The sequence below is a fragment of the Artemia sp. Qi Xiang Cuo genome, chromosome 1, assembly GCF_049724085.1.
Source record: "Artemia sp. Qi Xiang Cuo chromosome 1, ASM4972408v1, whole genome shotgun sequence".
NCBI classification, from domain to species: domain Eukaryota; kingdom Metazoa; phylum Arthropoda; class Branchiopoda; order Anostraca; family Artemiidae; genus Artemia; species Artemia sp. Qi Xiang Cuo.
In genome coordinates, this window is record NC_142794.1 from 68498861 (window position 1) to 68518202 (window position 19342).

At 34.3% G+C, this 19342-nt stretch overlaps 1 protein-coding gene across 1 annotated transcript in view; it reads right to left on the reverse strand.

The window, feature by feature from the left end:
• Positions 1-286: 286 nt before the first annotated feature.
• LOC148956646 (thioredoxin, mitochondrial-like) overlaps positions 287-19342 on the reverse strand; it is a 73461-nt gene continuing 54405 nt past the window's right edge. The window contains exon 3 of the mRNA XM_089096017.1: positions 287-532. Within this exon, the coding sequence (XP_088952143.1) occupies positions 419-532 (114 nt within the window). The 3' untranslated portion in view covers positions 287-418. The remainder of the gene's footprint in view (positions 533-19342) is intronic.

The following is a 19342-nucleotide window of genomic DNA, read 5'->3' on the forward strand; positions in this document are numbered from 1 at the left end:
TATTTTGTTCAAAGTAGTCCAATAATCATATAACAATGCCTTCGCGGTTGACACAGTCCCCCGAGCCCGGGACATGGGTTGTATGTAAGTTATGCCTCGGGATTGGGCATGCCATTCACTACTATTATAGTTAATTAGGAAAAGACAAAGAATCAGATTGACATTTTAAGGAGACATAAATGAAATAACAGACCAAACAAAGAGATATTAAATAAACATTTTTCAAAACTTGTTTATTCAATAAGAACACAGCAGCTTTAACATTTGATGTCATTGACATCTGCATTTGATGTCAATGTAAAATCAAACAAACATCAGTAGTTATGATTTCTATCTGTTTATATTTCTGCAGCTAGTAAAGAGAAAAGTTCCGACCCCTCCAACAATCCATACAAATTAAACTGATTCTAGCTTTTGATTATGAAGATAGTTTTTTTATGAATGCTCGTAATTTATCATCATCCAAGACACCAACAAACATATCCTGGACTTTCCCATCTTTCATCGCGAGGACTGTAGGTACTGCTTTCACCTGAAAAAAACAAAACAAAAAACTTTAACCACTATTAAAAATACTGGAGAATAAGTTAATATATTGAGATTTCTTATATAGATAGAATCAATGAAGAAGACTGTTTCTTCCAAAATCTGAAAATCTGAAGTAGCTATTAAACATAAGGTGTTACAGTCTTATTTAGCTTAACAGTCGTGGTCAGAAGGAAGATCATTACTTCTAATTTATTTCTATATTTTTATTCATCAGAGTTGTATATTCGGGTTGTACCAGTGGCTAGCAACCTAGTAAGAGATGATAACGTCTCATACTATGAAATAAAACAGCCAATAACTTTTAAAAATAGAGTCAGATCGAAACACAAATCATACTATTAAAACCACCTTGTCCCAAATCCTTATAAAGAAAACTTACAGTCCCTTTGCTTTAACAACAAGGAAAATCCATTAGCATGAAAAACTACAAAAGTTGACGTAGCCACGATATTTCGCATCGACAGCATCCTTCTTTTTTCTTTCCGTTTTTTTTTCCTTTCTCCGCAGCTAGCGGGGCACTACAGCATCAGAGAGCTATTTAATGGCTCATTTGAAAGGAAATTGATGTATTTAAATACCTTTCGTAATTAACAAAAATAATTTTCAAAATAAAATCAATTTTTGACGAGAAACTACATATTTGTATAATACTGGAGTAGCTCATGTTATAAACATCATCTTGCATACGAAGATCAAAATAGGATTTTTAACATTGTTAAAAGCATGAAGATATAGCTATATAAATTATAATAAAGAACGAACGCTAGGTTATAGTAACAGAAAGATTAATTAATAATAGTAATCTTAGCTTTAGTGGCAGTATTATCATCAATAAACTTTTCTAGAGTATGGTGCCATATTTTACATACTTAGATGCTTTGTTCTCTGAGGGTTCTCTCTTACTAAGAAAGCACCGTAGTCTTTTTCCTGTTTGTAATTTATCTTTTATTACATAAGGCAGCGGTCGGGGAACCGGGGTAAATTACCCCAAATGGAGTAAAAATGAAATTTTTGGCGGTAAAAATGAAACTTTTGTGAGTAAAAAGTATATATTTTTAATTTGCTATTTTATAAACCTGTTAGTATTTTTTTTTCAACTAAAACAATTTAGCGACATATGCAGGCTACGTCATCTCACTCCCCACCACTAGTGTTCTCGAGTTAAATCTTTGCGCAGTAAAACACAGCCCCGGCTACCTGCTCAATCCGTGCCATGCCGTCGAGATACAAACACATTGACGAGTCAGAGCGCCAGTTTTTCTAGTTAGTTGCTGACAAGACCACTATTTTATCATCAATCATCAATATATCGATAAAGTTCAGCCGCAATCTGAAAATTTAATTCGAGTATTTTAATTGTTATTTCTGTCTCCCTTCAGACGGCCGCAAATAGAAAAAGGGCATACCAAGACGAATTCCTTAATTACGGTTTTACACAAATAGAAGACAATGGTACAATGAAACCACAGAGTGTGTATGAAGGGATGTATGAAGATACAGAATTTAGAATCTTTCAAAAAAAGTCAGTTGAAGAAACATTTAGATAATTTGCTTCCGAACTGCGAGAACACGCTGCAAATTTAGAAATATCTATTAAAAGACAAAGGTTGAATAGCAACTTGTTTGGTACATTTGATCAGCGTTCAGCATCAAGGGCTAGCTTTGAAGTAGCCTGGTTGATTGCTCCAAATAAGAAACAATGCATTATTGCTGAAAATTTCGCCATACCAGCTGCTGTAAAAATGGCAGAGATTAGGTGTAGTCAAAAAGAAGCAAAGAAACTGAATTCAGTGCCCTTGTCTGTAAGAATTGCGAAAGAACGAATTTCTATATTAGCAGAAAATGTGAGGGAACAGGTTATTTTCGCATTAAAACAGACTAAATATTTTGCTATTCAGCTTGATGAGACAACTTATTTTAGTAGCAATTCACAGCTAATATGTCCGCTACAAAGGTGCGGTTAATTTTGAAGAGGAATTGCTGTTTTGTTCTCGTCTTGAGTTGAGATCTCGTGGAATTGATGTATATAATAAAGTAAATGAATATTTCAATGCACAAAGTTTAAAATGGGAAAATTGTATTTCTGTACCTTTGGATGGAGCTCCAGCTATGCTGGGTCATATAAATGGTTTTTCAGCATTCGTAAAAAAAAAAAAAAAAAAAAAAAAAAAAAAAAAAAAATTAAGTTACTCACTGTATGATCAGTCGCCAAGCCCTTACGGTCAAATATTTAGAACCTACAAAGGAAGCCGTCATGCATGATGTCATCAAGATTGTAAATTTTATCAAGGGACAGGCACTAAACACGCGGCTATTTTGTGAATTATGTCAAGACGGTGAAGCTGAATATACAGACCTATTTTATTTTACAGAAGTAAGGTGGCTCTCTTGCGAAAATGTATTAAATCGAGTATGGACTCTCAAAACGGAAGTCAAAATTTTTATGGTTGATCAAAAAACTATTCTCGCAGATAAGTTTAAAAACTCTTCCTGGGTTGCATATCTCGCATATTTAGCAGAAGTTTTTGAGGGTATAAATATATTAAACAAACAGTTGCAAAGAAAGAATATTAATATCATTTCAGCAAGAGAAATAGTGTCAGTGTTTGGATTAAAGCTGCAATATTGGAGACATAAAGTAGAACAGAACAAGATAGCTTCTTTTTCAAGGTTAGCTTTGTTTTTGGAAGATTGCGAAAAAATTACTTTTGCTGATATCAAGGATACTGTTGTAAGACATCTTATCAAACTCAGAAAGCGGTTTTCAGATCACTTTCCAGATCTTGATAAACGTACCGTCAGTTGGATTGTAGATCCTTTTAAATGTTAAATTGCTATGGTACCAAAAGAACCTTCAGGTTTGGCAAAAGCAATTCTTGAACCTCGATCTAATACTGAAGTACGTATTCAATTTGAGAGTAAACCAAACCTGTCATCTTTTTGGATGTCAAAAGCTGCAGAGGCTTTCAAAATTGCACATGAAGAGGCGGTTAAAAAATTCCTGCCAAAATTTGTATGAACAAGGGTTTTCTACTCTAATGAACATAAAAACGAAGAAAAGAAATCGATTAAACGCCGAGGACTGTATTCAAATCGCTCTTACATCAATAACCCCCAATTTTGAAGCAATCGTATCGAACATGAAAAAAGCACCATTTCTCCAAAACGTGAAGGAAGAATGTTTTCAATTATTCTTTTTTTTAATTTTTTCAATCCTAATTTTGTTTGTGCCACCATTATAATTATCATAATTTGTTACAGTACCTCAAAATGTCAACCCTCGATTGTACCCCAATAGGTTTCAATTGGTTATATATATTACTTATATTACTATCATTACCGTTATGTATTACTAGTACCAGGTATTACATTGATAAATTGAATAAATGGTGTTTAAATTAAATTTTTAGTTATTGTTTTCTTTTCAAAATTGTCATAAGGGGATATAATATGAAAGATGCTAAAAAGAGGCGATTTTGTTTTTTTACTCTTCGCCATGGGGTAATATCAACTTACACAAAAATATATTGGGGTAATGATTAAAAAAGTTCCCCGATCGCTGACATAAGGGATCGGCATAGTTCGAGATAAATGTGGATTATGTAAGTTTCATCGGTAAAATGGTTATAGGGATAGCTGAAAACTAGTACAGAACAAAACAAGACATATAGTAATTATAGTAAAGGACGAACTCTAGTCCATAGTAAGTGAAATACTATAATAAATCATTATGTGCATGATGATGTAACACACTTATCTATTAATATGATAGCATAATCATGGTTGCTGTAATCTAGTATAAGGCGAACCACAGCCCATAGTAACCAAAATTCGGAAAAAAGAAGTTTTCAATAAAACTGCCAGATGAGAAAAAATAGCCATTTAACACGGATTCAGGAATGGCAACTATTATTTCGGTTAATTATTGAAATTAAAAGTTCCTTGCAAAACCTAATTCACAGTAATTTCAAAGAAAAGCCGGAAATCCCTTACAAATGGCGTCATATCGAAATAAAAAGTGAGTATTATCCCCATTTTGGATTCGGGCCGACACACACCCTGGATTCTTAAGACAGCCCTGTATTTCTATGACACCCCTGGATTTGGACAGACACATAGCGATGGATTCCGACGAAACCCCCTTGGTTTACAGTCATCCCTGCTTATTAAAGTCATCCCTATCCTATAATACAAGCGGTGCCCGTTATTCCATGAGAGCAGGTGTTTGTTACGTCATAGGGAATGTTTAGTCATGCAAATATTACGTAATAGGAGGCGCTACAGACGGTTAGTCAAGCGAGAATGGAGAATGTTTATCATTCACACGTGACTTGTTTCTTCAGGTCCCCATGGGGAATCCCCGCTTTTAACTGTGGAGGACACACACACGGGATGTTAAATAATACTTTTTGAGGTTTCATTTTTTTTTCAATACGTTTTTTCTCAGGGGACCTTTATATTCTAATGATTTTTGCCCTCATTATAATTTGAAAGGACATTTCCATCCAATGGAGCTGTGCCTTAATCATCTAGACTATGATAATCCTTTCCAATATTCTGTTTCGGGTAATACATTCTAAGAAAGAGCCAATTCAGCGCAAAAAGAACCCCCTGTTTCGATGACTGGCTCGATTAAATGATTTCCAACCCTTTTACACATGAGAGCGCAAAGCATCCCAATCATATTGTTTTTTTGAATCATTATATACACCTGCCTATTACAGGGTTATTAGTGTTCTAACAGGACCTAGACAACATTGGCGTTAGATCTTTCATTGCATTAGTGAAATATATAGAAGTTTTATCCAAGATCAATAACTCTAAAAAACACAGACTTTTGTAAATAAAATTTTTATTAATAAAAACAAATTTACAAACGTTGAAAAAAGCAGTTAAAAACACAACAAACGAAAATCAAAGCGTTAAAAACGCTTATAAAGGATAAAATATCAGCAAAAAGAGCCATGTATTAAAGAAAGCTAGGAACCCTGGTAATCATTTCCAGCGAGTGAGTTGATATTAGAGATAAATTTAAGCCCTGGTAATAGCTATTTCTGAGACCTTTAAATAAAAATGCTACGTTTTTTTAAGCCAAGACTATGCATATTTCACACCACCGTGACAATATGTGGCTAACCCATCCTAGCAAGCAAATCCAGAGGGAGAGGGGGGGGGGTGTTATTATGGGTTAAGTTTTATTTACGCTTTAGTTCACGTTTTACAAAGCTCCTATAAGCAAAAATAACGAATTTTGGATTCCTTTTGGTTAGAACTGCTGTTTTGCACCATGAAATGACTGAATACAACGCTTTGCTGAGGGACAGACTTTTTGGCTACCATAAATGTCTATGTTAACTCTTATTTTATAGGACTAGCTGCAACTTTAGAAACGAATGCGCTACCAAACAGCAGTACTGCCTCTGAAAATCGGGGCTCAATATGGACATAGATTTTCGAATCAACTAACTATCTTATAATTTTCACGCAATAGCTTTTTTGACTTTTTTGGCTAGAATTCTCATTTTGCACCACGAAATGACCGTAAACACCGCTCTGCTGGGGGATAGACTTTTTGGCTAGAATAAATGTCTATGTTAACCCTTATTTTGTAGGGATACCTGCAGCATTAGAAACAAATGTCCTACCGTACGGTATTGCTGCCTCTGAAACTCGAGGCTCAATATGGGTATAGATTTTCGATAATTCTAAATCAATTAACTATTTCAGAATTTTACACAATAGCTTTTTGATCTTCTTTTATAGCTAAAATTTCTCGTTTTGTACCGCAAAATGACTGAAAACACCGCTTTGCTGGGGGACAGACCTTTTCGCTAAAATAAATGTTTATCTTAACCATTATTTTATAGGGCTATATGCACCTTTAAAAGCCAATGCACTACCGTACGGTATTACTGTATCTAAAACTTGTGGCTCCATCTTGGTATAGATTTTCGAATCAATTAACTATCTCAGAATTTTCACACAAGAGCTATTTGGCTTTCTTTTAGCTAGAATTCTCGTTTTGCACCACGAAACGACTAAAACGCCGCTTTGCTATGGGTTAGTCTTTCTGATAAAATAAATGTCTATATTAGCGGTTTATTTGGTAGGACTACCTGTACCTTTAGAAACCAATTTGCTACCGTACGGCATTGCTGCCTCTGAAACTGGAGGCTAAATATGTGTATAGTTTTTCGATAATTATAAGTGAATTAACTATCTCAGAATTTTCAAACAAATAGCTTTTGGCCTTCTTTTGGCTAAAATTCTCGTTTTCGCACCACAAAATGGCTGAAAACGCCGCATTGCTGTGGAACAGTGTTTTTTTTATAAAATAAATGTCAATGTTAACCGGTATTTTATAGGAGTATTTGCACCTTTAGAAACGGATGCGCTACCGTACGGCATTACTTCCTCTGAAACTCGAGGCTCAATATGTGTATAAAGTTTGTCGAATCAATTGACTATGTCAGAATCTTCAAACAAAACCAATGTATGTCGATTTTTTTTTCCTCGTGAAACTTATTGTATACTAATTATTTCCTCATGAAACTTGTTGTATTTATTTTTTCTCTTCGTGACACTTGTTCTACTTTTATTTTTTTTTATTTTCCTGAAACTAGTTACATACTGATTTTTATTGGTCATAAAATATGTTATATGTTGATGATTTCTTCGTGAAACCCGTTGCATGTCAATTTTTTCCTCGTGAATGTTCTTGTACTTTTAGTTTCTCATCGTGAAACTCGTTGTACGTTGATTTTTTCTTTCGTGAAACTTATTTTATCTTGATGTTTTTCTTCCTGAAACATGTTGCATGTTGTTTTTTTTTGTTCGTGAAACTTGTTGCTTGCTGATTTACTGTTGGTGAAACATAACGTACATTGATTTTTTCTTCGTGAAACTTGTTGAAAGCAGATTTATTTCAAATTTGTTGCATATTATGTTTTTCTTCTTCGTGAAATATGATGCATCTGGTTTGTTCGTTGAACTTGTTGCGTGCTGATTATTGTTCATTAAACTTAATTTATCTTGATATTTTTTTTCGTGAAACTTGTTGTATGATGACTTATTCTTTCGTAAAAACTTAATTTATCATCCTATTTTTCTTCGTGAAACTTGCTGCATGTTGGTTTTTTCTCTGCGGACCTTGATGCATGTTGATTTTTTTCGTGAAACTTCTTGCATGTGGGTTATATCCTCAAGCAACTTAATGTATCTTGATTTATAACTTTGATAAAAATGTTATATTCTCATTTTTTTTTCATGAAACTCGTTCCATGTTGATTTTTCTCTTCGTGAATCTTCTACACATTTTTCCTACGTGCTAGTGGGTAGGTTAACCTAACGATGTAACCTAAACACGCTAGACTAGATGGCGTGCCATCTAACCTAATCTACCATGATTTCTTAAAGAATGTTTCTTGAAGAAACAACCCACACACAACAAGTTTCACGAAGAAAATATTAAGATAAATGAACTTTCACGCATAAAAATCAGCAAGCAATAAGTTCCAGGAACAAAACCAGTTTCACGAGAGGAAAAATCAACATGCAACCTTCGTGAAACATGTTGCATATTATATTTTTTCTCTTCGTGACACATGTTCTACGTTATTTTTTTTCTCTTCGTGATACTAGTTACATATTGATTTTTATTGGTCATGAAATATGTTATATGTTGATGATTTCTTCGTGAAACCTGTTGCATGTTAATCTTTTCCTCATGAAACTTCTTGTACTTTTAGTTTCTCTTCGTCAAACTCGTTGTACCTTGATTTGTTCTTTCATGAAACTTACTTTATCTCGATACTTTACTTCGTGAAACATGTTGCATGTTCAGTTTTTTGTTCGTAAAACTTGTTGCATGCTGATTTACTGTTCATGAAACATAACGTATTTTGATTTTTTCTTCGTGAAACATGATTCATGCTGATTTTTATTCGTGATACTTTTTGCATATGGATTATTTCTTTTAGAAACTTAATATATCTTAATTTATGTCTTCGAGAATAGTGATATACTTTTATTTCTTCTCAATGAAACTTGTTTCATGAGGATTTTTTCTCTTCGTGAAACATATAAATTGATTTTTTTCTTCGTGAAACCAGTTTTTGTTCTTGGAGCATGTTGCGTGCTGAGTTTTGTTCGTGAAACTTAATTTATCTAGATATGTTTCTTCGTGAAACTAGTCGTATATTGTACGATTCTTTCGTGAAACTTAATTTATCATGATATTTTTCTTCGTGCAACTTGTTACATGGTGATTTTATCTTCGTGAGCCATAATGCATGCTGATTTTTGTTCGTGAAACTTGTGGCTTATGGATTATTTCTTCAAGGAACTTAATGTATCATGATTTATGTCTTTGAGAAAATTACTACATTTTTGTTTCTTCTTCATGAAACTTGTTGCACGTTGATTTTTTCTCTTCGTGGAACTTGCATATTGATTTTTTTCCTTGTGATAGCGATTTTGCTCATGGAGTTTGTTGCGTGCTTGTTTTCGTTCGTGAAACTTAATTTATCTCGATATTTTTCTTCGTGAAACATGTCGTATGTTGATACATTCTTTCGTGAATCATTATTTATCATGATATTTCTCTTCGTAAAATTTATTACATGTTGGTTTCTTTTCTTAATGAAACATGATGCATGCGGATTTTTGTTTGTGACACTTGATGCATGTGGATTAATTCTTCAAGAAACTTAATGTATCTTGATTTATTTCTTCGAGTAAACTGTTATATTTTTATTTCTTTTTCGTGAAACTGTTTGCATGCTGATTTTTCACTTCGTTAAACTTGTACATTAATTTTCCCCCTTCTGATACCGGTTTTGTTCGTGGAACTTGATGCTTGCTGATCTTTATTCGTGAAACTTAATTTATCTAGGTATTTTTCTTCGTAAAACTTGTTGTATGCTGATTCATTGATTCTCTCATGAAACTTAATTTATCACGATGTTTTTCTTCGTGAAACTTGTTGCATGAAGAAAAATATCAAGATAAATTAAGTTTCATGAAAGAATAAATCATCATACAACAATTTTCACGAAGAAAAATATTCAGATAAATTAATTTTCACGAATAAAAATCAGCAAGCAACATGTTCCACGACAAAACCGGTTTCGCGAGGGGAAAAATCAATGTACAAGTTTCACGAAGAGAAAAATCAACATGCAACACGTTTAATGAAAAAGAAATAAAAATGTAACAATTTTCACGAAGAAATAAACGAAGATACAATAAGTCTCTTGAAGAAATAATCCACATGCAAGAAGTTAAAAAAAAATCAGCATGCATCATGTTCCACAAAGAAAAAAACAACATGCAATAGGTTTTACGATGAAAAACATCATGATAAACTATGTTTCTTTAAAGAATATATTAACGTACGACAATTTTCACGAAGAAAAAACGTCAAGATAAATTAAGCTTCACGAACAAAAATCAGCACGCAACAAGCTCCATGAACAAGATCACTTTCACGAGGAGAAAAATCAATATACAAGTTTCACGAAGAGAAAAATCAACTTGCAACAAGTTTCATGAAGAAAAAAACATATAATCAGTTTCTCGGAGACATAAATCAAGATATATTAAGTTTCTTAAAGAAATAATCCATAAGCAACAAGTTTCAAAAATAATACCAGCATGCATCATGTTTCACAAAGAAAAAATCACCATGCAATAAGTTTCACGAAGAAAAATAACATGATAAATTAAGTTCCACAAAAGAATAAAACAACATATGACAAGTTTCACGAAGAAAAATATCAGGATAAATTAAGTTTTACCAACAAAAATCAGCAGGCAACAAGTTCCAGGAACAAAACCGGTTTCAAGAGAAAAAATCAATGTATGTTACACGAAGAGAAAAAATCATCATGCAACAATTTTCATGAAGAACAAATAAAAATATATCAGTATTCTCAAAGACATAAATCAAGATATATTAAGTTTCTTGAAGAAACAATCCATATCCAAAAAGTTTCACAAATAAAAATCAGCCAGCAACATATTCCACGACAAAACCGGTTTCACGACGGGAAAAATTAATTTAAAAGTTCACGAAGAGAAAAATCGACATGCAAAACGTTTCATGAAAAAGAAATAAAAACAACAATTTTCACGACGAAATAAACGAAGATACATTAAGTTTCTTGAAGAAATAATCCACATGTAAGAAGTTCCACAAAACCAAAATCAGCATGCATCATGTTTCACAAAGAAAAAAAACAACATGCAATAAGTTTTACGATGAAAAACATCATGATAAATTATGTTTCATGAAATCAAGTTTCCCGAACAAAAAAAATGCAACATGTTTCACGAGGCAAAATATCAATATGTACCGGTAATAAAATGTATTTAAAACATGAACACTTTATTTCGTTCTGATTATATTTCCGATGTAAATTAAACTCCCCCTAAATGAGTTTAAATTCCGTTTCAAACTCTCGTCTAAATGCATAAACAGAGAAAGAAAAACCGTATTTATTTCCTCAGCCAAATATCCCTTTAATATGATTAATATACCAGCTTGAGGAATTTCAAGAATACTCTGTTGTACTCTGTAAAATTTCACATTCTTTGTTCTACAAAAACAAAAGAAGCTTGAACATTTCCAGACGCTATTGACAAATTTGAAAAGCAGAAAAACTACGGGATTTTTTGCAAGTACAATGCTAATGAGATGGATTTGAATTTGGCAGAAGTATTTGACAAATATAGCGGGACATTGTCGGAAACTTAGTATGAAGTTTTTCTTAGGAATGTGGGCATATAATGATTTAAATATTGCAAAAAGAACTATTGGGTAGTTTGCCAGCATAATGGTCTAATTTTGTCAGCATAAGAGTAAAGTGGGGAATCCTCCAACAGGAGTTGGGCATATCGTGAAATAGTGATTAATGTTCAGAATCAGAATCTATGATACATGGTAGTGAAAAAGTATTTTTGATTCATTCATTTCATGGCATTCATTTTTCGATATTCGGCATTACTACTATTGACATTACTGTAGTTTATCTTATATGTTTACGTTGCTGTATAACTAAAAATGTAAGTTTAATAAACCTATTACTTTTCTATTTGTGTTTATTTTATTTATATGCCTGTATCTATCTGCATAGTAGGTAACTAATTCGATTGTACTCCATCGGTAGCGTTCCCAAAGAGAATCTGATTTCCAATTCAAACCCAGTGTTTTAATCTATTTTTATTTTCTCTCATAGAGAGTGGCGCGGTCACCCATTTACCTTACCCTCCGTTATAAGTGGTGCCGTCTTTAGTGGCACAAGTTTATTTCAATTCAGTGACAAGTTAATAATCTTAATGGCACAAGTTTCATAAATGGCACACGCTTAAAATATTAACGGCGCAATTAAACTTAATGGTATAAGTGGCGCAAGTAAAAATTCCCCTGGTAGAAGTGGCGTAATCAATAGCGTTACAAGTAGCCAACCAATAGCGTTACAAGTGGCGCGATCCTAAATGGTACAAGTGGCGCGGTCGTAAAACTTGGAGAAAAACATGCGAACTAGTTATGCTACAAACTTCTTAGTTTAAATTTAAATCATTGGATAGATACAGCCTTATAAGAAAAAGTATCTAAGCCTATAACCGCTAAGCTATAGTAAGAAACCCTTTTAGAATATCTCATAGAAGATAAGGCTCCCCCAAAAAGGTTAAGTGAAAAATAAGTTTATTGTGAGTGTATAATATTTAAACCAACTTCGTAATTTAAATATTTCAAACGCAAAAAATGTAAGAAGAATTAAGTGAACTATTAATCGCGCAAAAATTGGTCGTGAAAAATGTAGAAATAACAAAGTCTATTCCGCAATATGATGGTCAATCAGACATCGATGAATTTAATATCCAATTGGCCCAATTCGTAGAATTAAAAAAAACAGAGCTAAAACCCTTAGTAAGTATGCTCATCCTGAGATTAAGAGGGCAGGCTTAAATCTTCCTAAAGCAAATTGAAAATACTATAGGAGATGATGACAGATTGTCAATAAATAAGATAGACAGATTGTTAACGGCATTCAAAGATAGATTTATCGAAACTAGTTCAACTAATAAATTAAAACATGGAACGTTATGCTTAGACCATACACAGAGTTTAAGAGAAAATCTTCAAAATATACGGATTTCAATAGAAGCAAAGTTGGAAAAGGTTCAGGAGAATTGTATGAAAAAATCATACTACAAGCCTTTTTGCAAGGGCTTCCCCCAAAATTATATAGAATGTTAATATCCAAAAATATTCAGACATTGGATCTTGCAGTTCAGGAGGTGGGACGAATGATTGAAATTGACACGATTGTCGCAAACCACAGTAAAACAAAGATAAATAGCCTAGGCGAATCGACCTCAAGGCTAGCCTCCCTTGAAGGTCAGGCTTCTCCAAATTTTTTTTCAAGGGATAATTCAGAACCCGCTAAGAAGAACCCGCTAGGCAGAAAAAGAACCCGCTAGACAGAAAACAGTACGTTTTCAGCCCATCAAACCAATTAGTTATGAAAATAACCCTACAATAATAAGATGCTATATTTGTAATCGTGTTGGGCATATCGCGAAAGAGTGCTGCTTAAGGATTAGAAACATAACGGTACCAAGAAATGCCGTCGGTAATACACAATATTATGGCAACCATTTTTTCGGGAGAACAAACCTTAGCGCCAATGGTGCACAAGGCTATAGCCAAGGAAGACTGCGCCCACCAGTACCTTACAATACATACCAACAGAATTTGTATAACCCTCCCCCCAATAGACAAAATAATTATCGATTTGAAAACCCAAATACTCGCCAAAGCCAATATAATGCGAGAATTGTGTATAGATATCCCGAAAATTTGCCGACGGGAAATGCAAATTTTTCAAGCCGACGGCATTTGCAGTTAACGCCAGCACCAGGCACCGTCACAGGACATCCAAACTACCGTAATAATACATGGCAAAATCGGCAAACAAATGTAAATCAATTAGCTAGAGATCCCATGGACACATCTGAATCTCTAATGCAGAAACCGACGCAGGAAATAAATCCGCAGGGAAAGGTATCAGGCCCCTCAGAAGAATAAACTGGACCCTGAAGGGGTCTAAAATATTTTATAGGTCCAAACCAATAGTAGTACCGTCCTGTAAGTGATAGTAATAATACGTTACCTATATTTAATGATTTGTGTGTGGCAAATGTTCACTTTAAGGCTCAAATTGACTTTGGTGCAACAGTTAATATCATAAACTCATACGTATTTAATAAGTTGCCTCCGCATATTAGATGACGGAAAAATGTGAATATTCCAAATTTAACTAGTGTAACAGGGCATAAATTGGACACAAGAGGTTCAATTTACCTTGACGTAATAAGGAAAAATAAAATTTTTCAGACAAATTTTATAATATGCAACAATTTTCCGTATGAAGCCATCATCGGCGCAAATTTTCTAAGGTCTAATAGAGTATTATTAGACGTAGCGAACGAAAGGCTTGTGTACCCGGCAAAAACCCCTTCCCCTACTCTGAGAAATCGTAACAGAGGTTACGAAGAGAATGTAACAGTAAATAACATTTCTGGCGGCATAATGTCACAATCTTTTGAACCTCATGTCTCGTTACAAAGAGGACGTGGCATAACCAGAAATTCGCTTTCTTATTCCGAGCGATATTGGAGAAGCGAAGTAAATATAAATAATAAATATGGTGAATCTGCAAAAATAAAAATAGGAGATATGCGACAGTATTGGTCGAAATCAAGGAAATAGTGGAATTATGGAAAAAAGTAGTGAACCCCAATGCGGTTCAGGCGCAGCCAATGTTATTGGCAGATAGCGCCAGTTTAAATTCAATAGGCAATGAAAATAAAGACAAATATTACGGATTCGCGATACGGAAAACAAAATCCTCTCCCAAAACAATGCAAAGAATTCAAATATCACAGATGATTGAACCAGTGGATAGCAAATCTGAAATATGGCTTGCGATCCCATTGAATGAATTTCATGAAAATCTGCCATACGAAGAACAGATTATATCTTACGACTAAGGAGATGGTTTTATTTGGGTAACTAATAACCACGCGAATGATAAAATTACGATAAAAAGGGAACATGTTTAGTTCAAATCCAAGTTATCTCGGAGAATGATATGAATAGGTGGGAAAATTCCAAAAGAAACCTAGTTAATGGAATTAAAACCTCAAATAACAGATACCCCCTAACCAAATCGCAATTTTAAAACAAATTTAATATGGATCATATTACTGACTGGGAACTTAAGAGAAAGTAATGCGAATTATTATGGAATTTTAAAGATGTATTTTCCGCATCTGAAGACGACATAGGACTAACACCAGAAACATTCAATTTTAACGACAGGTAATCCCGTCGCGAAACAGCCATATCGTATACCGTATAAGCGCAAAGAGTGGTTGAAAAATAAATTCATGAATTAGAAAAAAATGAGATTATACGCCCCAGTATAAGTCCGTATTCCGCACCAGTGATCTTAGTCCCAAAAAAATGGTGACCTGAGAGTTGTAGTAGATTATAGAGCCCTTAACAAACAAGAAGTGAGTGATGAATTTCCCCTGCCAAGAATAGACGAAATCCTTGACTCTATCTCAAGCAAAAACAAAATTTTCACTTCTTTAGATCTTACCCAAGGCTACCACCAAGTGAAAATAGCCGAAAAAGACGTATATAAAACTGCATTTTCTACAACCGAGTGCAGCTCATATGAATATTTAAGAGTACCTTTTGGACTTAAGACAAGTTCACGCGCGCTATGTAGACCCTTATTGCATCTATTAAGAGGATTAAAGAATATCATTCATTTTGTTGATGATGTTATATGTGTAGGAGAAAATGCTGAACAACACTTAGCAACATTAGTTAAAGTGTTCCACAAATTCACAGAGGGCAATTTAAAATACCGGCCTGAAAAAGTTAATTTATTTCAACCTAAAATTAAATTTTTAGGAGTAGTGGTGACGCAAGGAGAGATATCCCACCCCCAGACAAAATAAAATGTGTTGAAAACCTCAAACCCCCTAGAACTATGAAAGAATTAAGAGGAATTTTAGGCCTTACCGGTTACGTAAGAAAATTCGTGAGCAATTACGCCCAAATTGCGAAACCCCTCACAGAGTTAACTAAAGGGAACTCCCAAAATGTTACCTGGTCCCAGGAAGCTCAAACTTCCCTAGACCGTCTCAAAAAGGCACTCACTTCAGAACCCATATTATCGTTGCCTGACTTCGAGAATGGACAGTTTGTAGTTACAACTGATGCCAGTTCAAAGGGCATTGGAGCTATCTTATCCCCAATAATTCCGGTAGAAAACTCTAATCCTCTAGAAGAAACGCCTAAACATAAAGTAATAGAAAAGGTTATATGTTATTCAAGCAGAACCTTATCAAAAGGCGAAAGTAGTTATTCCGCCACAAACTTAGAATTATTATCTATAATCCACCACCTGGACAAATTTAGACACTACTTAATTGGTAGAAAATTTATACTGCGATCAGACCATAAAAGTTTGCAGTACCTGAACACATTTAAAAACCCTAAAGGACGTTTAGCTAGAGAAATTATGAAAATCTATGATCTAGATTACGAACTTGAACATTTAAAAGGTTAACGAAATGCAATTTGTGATTTCTTGAATAGATTCCCGGAAAATATGCCATCGGAAACTGAACAAAACGAAATTAACGCTATTAATACTAAGAATAAATATAAGAGAAACAAAGTCAAAGACATAGTAAAAAAAATAGGGATAAGTATTGTCCCTTGACCTTAGAAAATATAAAAAGAAATAAAAAAAAGAACGAAATGTGCTTAGCACTTATTAATTATTTTGTGAATGATGATGCGTTACCAGATAAATTCAAAACTCTTAGAAAAGAAACAGATAATTTTTACTATGATCTTAATGAAGAAATATTATGCAGAATTGTGACTGCTGAGGCAAATAGAAACCAAACTTCAATAATACCTGTATTACCCCAAAACTTAATAATACCTGCCTTTGAATATTTTCATTCTGATATAGGTGGACATTTAGGAATAACGAAAACCTTCGATAAGTTAAAGTAATATTTTCATGTGCCGTCGGCATTAACAAAACCTAAAGAATTTGTAAGTACATGCGAAGCGTGTAACTTAAAAAAAAACCCAAGCCTATCCTAACCCCCCAATGGGAAGAGTCCCGGTAGCGAGATCCCCTTTCGATATTGTCTCATTTGACTTATATGGAACCAGTCGAGGCTTACCTGTTTCCAACAGGGGCCACACTTGTATTCTTTCAGTAATAGATCACTTTACTGGATTTACTTTCGCTAAGGCACTGAAAAATCAAGGCGCGTACGCTACGAGCAAGGCGTTAGCGAAATTATTTTTAAAGCTTGGCATTCCAAACAAAGTTATAAGTGATAACGGGAGAAATTTTGTTTCAAAAGTAACAAAGGATTTAATGAGTTTTCTTAACATAGAGAAATTGGTAACATCCCCTTATCATCCACAAGATAATGGTAAAATAGAAAATAGGCATAAAATATTTTTGAATGTACTAAGAATTTATACAAAAGACAACACAAACGACTGGAATCAATTCTTACCTTATTTAACTAACGTAATCAACACCGCTTATTCAGAAACAACCAAAGAAAACCCTTTTTATTTACTATTTGGTCGCGACTTCAGAATACTGTATCATGATATTGTTGAATTCCGACAATATTATAATAACTCAGATGATTACAAACAACAGTTCATGAATAGGATGAGGAAAACTTATAAAATAGTTAGGCAAGAGTTGGAAAAATGTAAAATAAGTCAAGAGCTAAGAAACCTACCCAAAGTCAAAGGGAACTTAGACTTTAAGATAGGAGATTGCGTCTACCTAAAGAATGAGGCAAAAGCGGAAGGCAAGAAACTTTCCAATAAATATTCTGGACCGTACAGAATAGTCAAAAAGTACGATAACGATTTTACTTTTAAAATGGTCAACCCGGATAATGGGAGAAATTACAAGGCATATGCGAGCCGAGTAAAAAGAGCCAAATTCCCTGAAAGATGGGTATCGCGTCCCTCGTCTACCAATTCGTCAGACGTAGAAGACGAGCCCCCTAAAATAAAATTGGCAGAGCTAAAACCCTTTAATTTCAAACAAGATTATTTTGAAAATGAGAGTGATGAGGAAAACTTTGAAGAATTTTTAGCTATGAAAAATCTAGCTATTCCCAAAAGAAAATCCCTAGTACAAGCGAGAATAAAACCGCCAAAAAGCTTAGAAAGGTTATCATTAGAGAGCGCAGGTGAATTAGATTATACTATATCTCCAAAAACCCAATTTTTCCCTGATAGAATTTTGACTTCTTGTCCTCCTAAAAGATTTCCAGATGTTAATGTTTCACCAGATACCCGACTTGAAAGGTTCCTGGTAGTGCAGGAGGAATTAAACAGAGCCATAGAAACTTGAAGTATTATTGTAAAGAAAACTTCTCCTAAAGATTCAGTTACAACAAACCTGCGAGAAGCTATAGATTTAATTAATTTCCCCATAAAAACGAGGCAAAGTACGTTGCCTTGGAATTAAACTCCCGAGGATGGCCAGCAAGGGCAGTTTCATGATATAACCGTGTCCATGGTCAAGAATAAACAATGGACTTCATGGAGGGAAACACTAGTGCAAAAAATGCCCCATCCCCCTGAAGACATGCCGTTTAAACAGTGCAGGAACCCCGCAAAAACTTTTGATTCCTCTCAGAGCTCTCAAGAGTCTTTCAAATCTCCCGAGTTGAAAACTCAAAGCGAAACTCAAATAGGACTTAGAGAATAAACCCTCTACTTCCTGAGGGGCAGAAACTTACGAAGGAAGGGCAGGGGATACCTCAAGAACGCGAAATGCCACCTCTAAAAGTTCTAATGAGGAATTATCGGAAACCAGTTCCGAAGAGTCTGGCGGAGAATCAGACCATAGGGTAATTAAAGAAATAGGGAAATCAAAACCGACTTCAGCGGCCGCGCACGCAAAAGAAACAAAATTAAAAGGGCAAGAATTTTTGAAAAAACAATACAAAAAACTTGATCTTATTTCGCTAGCAAAACTGCAATAAAGAGAACAAAAAATAACGAGACAGTCAGGTAGAAGGGTTAAGAAACCTGACAGATGGGAATATTCCTAATTAATGTAAAGTCAAATGTTCTTGTCGCACAAAGATTGTGCCCATAACCATCGACTAGTAGTATTTTTTTATTAGTTGAGAGGGTTGGATTTCAAATTCATTATGAAAAATCTGCTTATAATCCATAGTAATAAATTTAAAGGTATGCGAATGAATTAACAAAGTCAAGATCAGTAAAATAAAATAATACCGAGTGATATCAAAACAGTAGTGATCAATGAGAAAGGCTCAAAGTAGGAAGCTCGTGGCTGGCCGATGATGACAAGTAATGTTTTAAGTCCTATTTGGCACATTCTGCCTACTGGGTAGCTACCTTACGAGAATTAATTGTACCCCTACAAAAGTGAACTAATTAATTGAACAACCCAAAATATACCCAATTACTGAGATTATTGACGGATTTTATGTCATGGGAAGTTTTTGTTCCGTCTCCCCTACCAATGGTGTGTTGTTCAGTTGGTTAGGGAGACTGTACCCCAACCTCCTCTGAGACTCAACTTATATTTCTACAAAGTGAACCATAGAAACCATCCCCTACTCAGTACTAAGTTGTGTCATCGACCTTAAATAGACGGACCACGTTTTGTGGGAA